The sequence below is a fragment of the Plasmopara halstedii genome (assembly GCF_900000015.1).
Source record: "Plasmopara halstedii genome assembly, contig: Scaffold_650, whole genome shotgun sequence".
NCBI lineage: Eukaryota > Oomycota > Peronosporomycetes > Peronosporales > Peronosporaceae > Plasmopara > Plasmopara halstedii.
In genome coordinates, this window is record NW_020187567.1 from 2,623,597 (window position 1) to 2,626,357 (window position 2,761).

At 43.4% G+C, this 2,761-nt stretch overlaps 1 protein-coding gene across 1 annotated transcript; it reads left to right on the forward strand.

Annotated features, from left to right (window-relative positions):
* Positions 1 to 2,000: 2,000 nt before the first annotated feature.
* PHALS_13156 (uncharacterized protein) lies at positions 2,001 to 2,289 on the forward strand (the record flags this gene model as incomplete). Its single annotated transcript, XM_024728854.1, has 2 exons — positions 2,001 to 2,085; positions 2,135 to 2,289. 2 exons carry the CDS (start codon positions 2,001 to 2,003, stop codon positions 2,287 to 2,289), a joined length of 240 nt encoding a protein of 79 aa, XP_024579290.1.
* Between the last annotated feature and the right edge of the window lie 472 nt (positions 2,290 to 2,761).

Sequence of the window (2,761 nt, forward strand, 5' to 3'; positions counted from 1 at the left end):
CCTCTGCGGTGCTCTATTTCTATCGACACTCTTCAGATTTGATATATTGTTGACCTCAGCCAGCCTCATGCGGGGCTGGCAAAAGCACATGGTAGTTACTCCCAACGTTATGAATACATTATTTGATGAGTAAGGTTTGACCTTCTCAGGCCAAGTTGTGTCAAGTTAGCCGTTTATATTCATCTTGCCACGTCCAATTTGCAAAAATTACACGGCGTCACCATCCTTTTTTGACAACACATCTTCGAGACTTGAGCGCTAACAATGTTCAAGCTCATCTTTGCATGAGCTGCGCACACGGTGCTAGTTCTAAGAGAAGATTATGGTAAGCTCTTCCGTTAGGGCGCTGCTCAAATCAGCTAGACCGTGCTCAAAGAGACCGGCTTGTCTGTCAGCAACAACGTAGTAATATTCATAGCAAAATTCGTACACCAAAATTGCCACGTCAGGGGTCCTGGCCTCATATGTATTAACATCCTATTTCGGCTGGATCAGCAGCACTAATGTCTTCTCCTTCAGAGAAGCGATCCGGTCTTGAGTCACTTGAATTAAATTAGTTTATTTAACAGGATGTTGCACCTTTGATAGTGCGCTCGACAGATCACCGACGTCCTGAGCTAGCGCACGTTAACTTCCACAGAAAGACTCAGCTAACTTTTTCAGTTTTGCAATCGTGTTGAGTCGAGCCACCCAATAGCCCATTTTGTCGGTAATGCTCGATGATCAAGGCAAAACCTACTTTCTCTTAAAATGACTCGTGGATTGGATTATACCCAGGGTCAGAACCAGTTTCTGACAATGTACATGGCAGCCCTCACTCCGGCAGCTTCTCGCGCCACCGCAGTTGGTGTCCTTTGAGAACGTTGATGCCATCGACTTGACACTTTTATACCGCATTCTTCTCGTATATTTGTGCGGATCTTACCAGCAAGTTAGGCCTGGTTTTTTTCCAAGTTTGAGATCTAAATAGTAGCTAAATCGATGGATTATGGGTATGATTAAGATTGTTTCAGTATGCGCGGAGATATAAGGTTAATGCCCGCCGCTTTATAATTCAAGCAGCATACGACAATTTAGTCGGAGCATAAAACCTGAATTGAAGGCCGCACAAAGCGTAGGCAAAAAGCTTTTTTGGGGTACTGTAATAAGGCCGCAGGTCAACCACTTATTCATCAATTAGGACACGAGGGTCTACTAAACGCTACTTCGTCGCTTACATCACGCTGTGTCCTCGAGCAGAAGCGCGAGGCGACTCAAGTAAGCCAAAGCCATATAAGACAGTATAGATCTACGCACATTTATGGATATCAACAGTTGAAGTTCAGCCTTTACAAGCTACAATACATGGATTGTGAAGTAGTGAATTTGAATTCGCTAATTACTGACTCAGACACTGCAAATGATATTTATCCTTCCAATTCTCTCATCTGTCCTTGGCATCTGCGTGATTAATTTGCATTTATTGGATCTCAGCCATCGCCCACTTACCTATAAGGTCACGTTTGGCTCGATATAATACAGAATAGCCGTGCTGATATAGAAAAGTTAAGTGGTACAGGCCTGCTCCTCCTCTGCCAAGACCGGGGCTACTTCTTGATGGCATCAGGGGATGCGTTTCTTTTACCATTTATGGAACTGGTGTAAAGCGTGCTGAGGTACTCAATGCGCTTTTCAGTATAAATTCGATTAACGGAAACATGTTACATCAGCACTATGGCTAAAGGAAGCCATATACCATATATGGTAAGATTATCAGTCGTATATAACCTTAACCAAGCATTTAAGCAAAATACGCCAAAATTTGGTTTACAAGCGCGGAGCTCGATGTGAGACCAATTCCGTAACAATCTCATGTAGACGAACGATTCCGCAGAGAACCAACTTGTTTGTTTTTTCACCGGTGAAGACCCCGCTGACAGCACCATATTGTCTGTTTGTAAGCAAAAGTTCCAATGCAGGTTTTATCGGATGTGTCATAAAAAACGAACAAATCCGCATCAATGAAATGCCAGCACCGGGCCCCGATCGAAAATGCTCGAGTATATGATGAAGAACAACCTTTCGAAGAGCTTCACACGTGCGTACGTATGTCCTTACCACTTAATACATTTTATTCCCCGGATCTAACGTTTAGTGTCTCTTACGTCTTCTTTCAACCAAGATGTCCATGTTCAAGAGCTGGATGGGTCTCATACAGATTTGTGTAATCATAAAGGCATCGGCACGTTGTGCGTGATGAACATCACGCAGCAATTCAGCAGAACATGGGCAAGAACAATGGCGGTGTAATCGCTTTCGAAACGCATTAGACGTGAGTTTGATGATGCCTTACATTATAAACGTCTCAGTAACAGGATAGGTTAAGTTTCTTACGTTGTAGTGAGAGCATGGTCGAAGCTTTACCAGATAACTCAACCAATGCAACACGGATGCAGCTTTAGCCCCATAATCGTCCATCCTGATTTTTACCTCCGGTATACTCGGTGAAACACTTTATTGATATCGCGACATTCTCTGAATGAAGTGTGGTAACAATGCCGCCTTATGTTATGAAATCTGATCTGCAACATAAAGGATATAAGAAGGGCAGAGGTAGAAGTGATGCGTGCTTATGTGTGCAAATGCAGAAGTGAGTGTAATAATGTTAGACGCAATTGTGTGGGCCCATGCGCAACTGCCTTGCGGGCCACACAATATATTAAACCTAAGTTAAAAGCTACCAACCCATCCTAAGGTATGTGGAACACTCTAACTCAGCCTT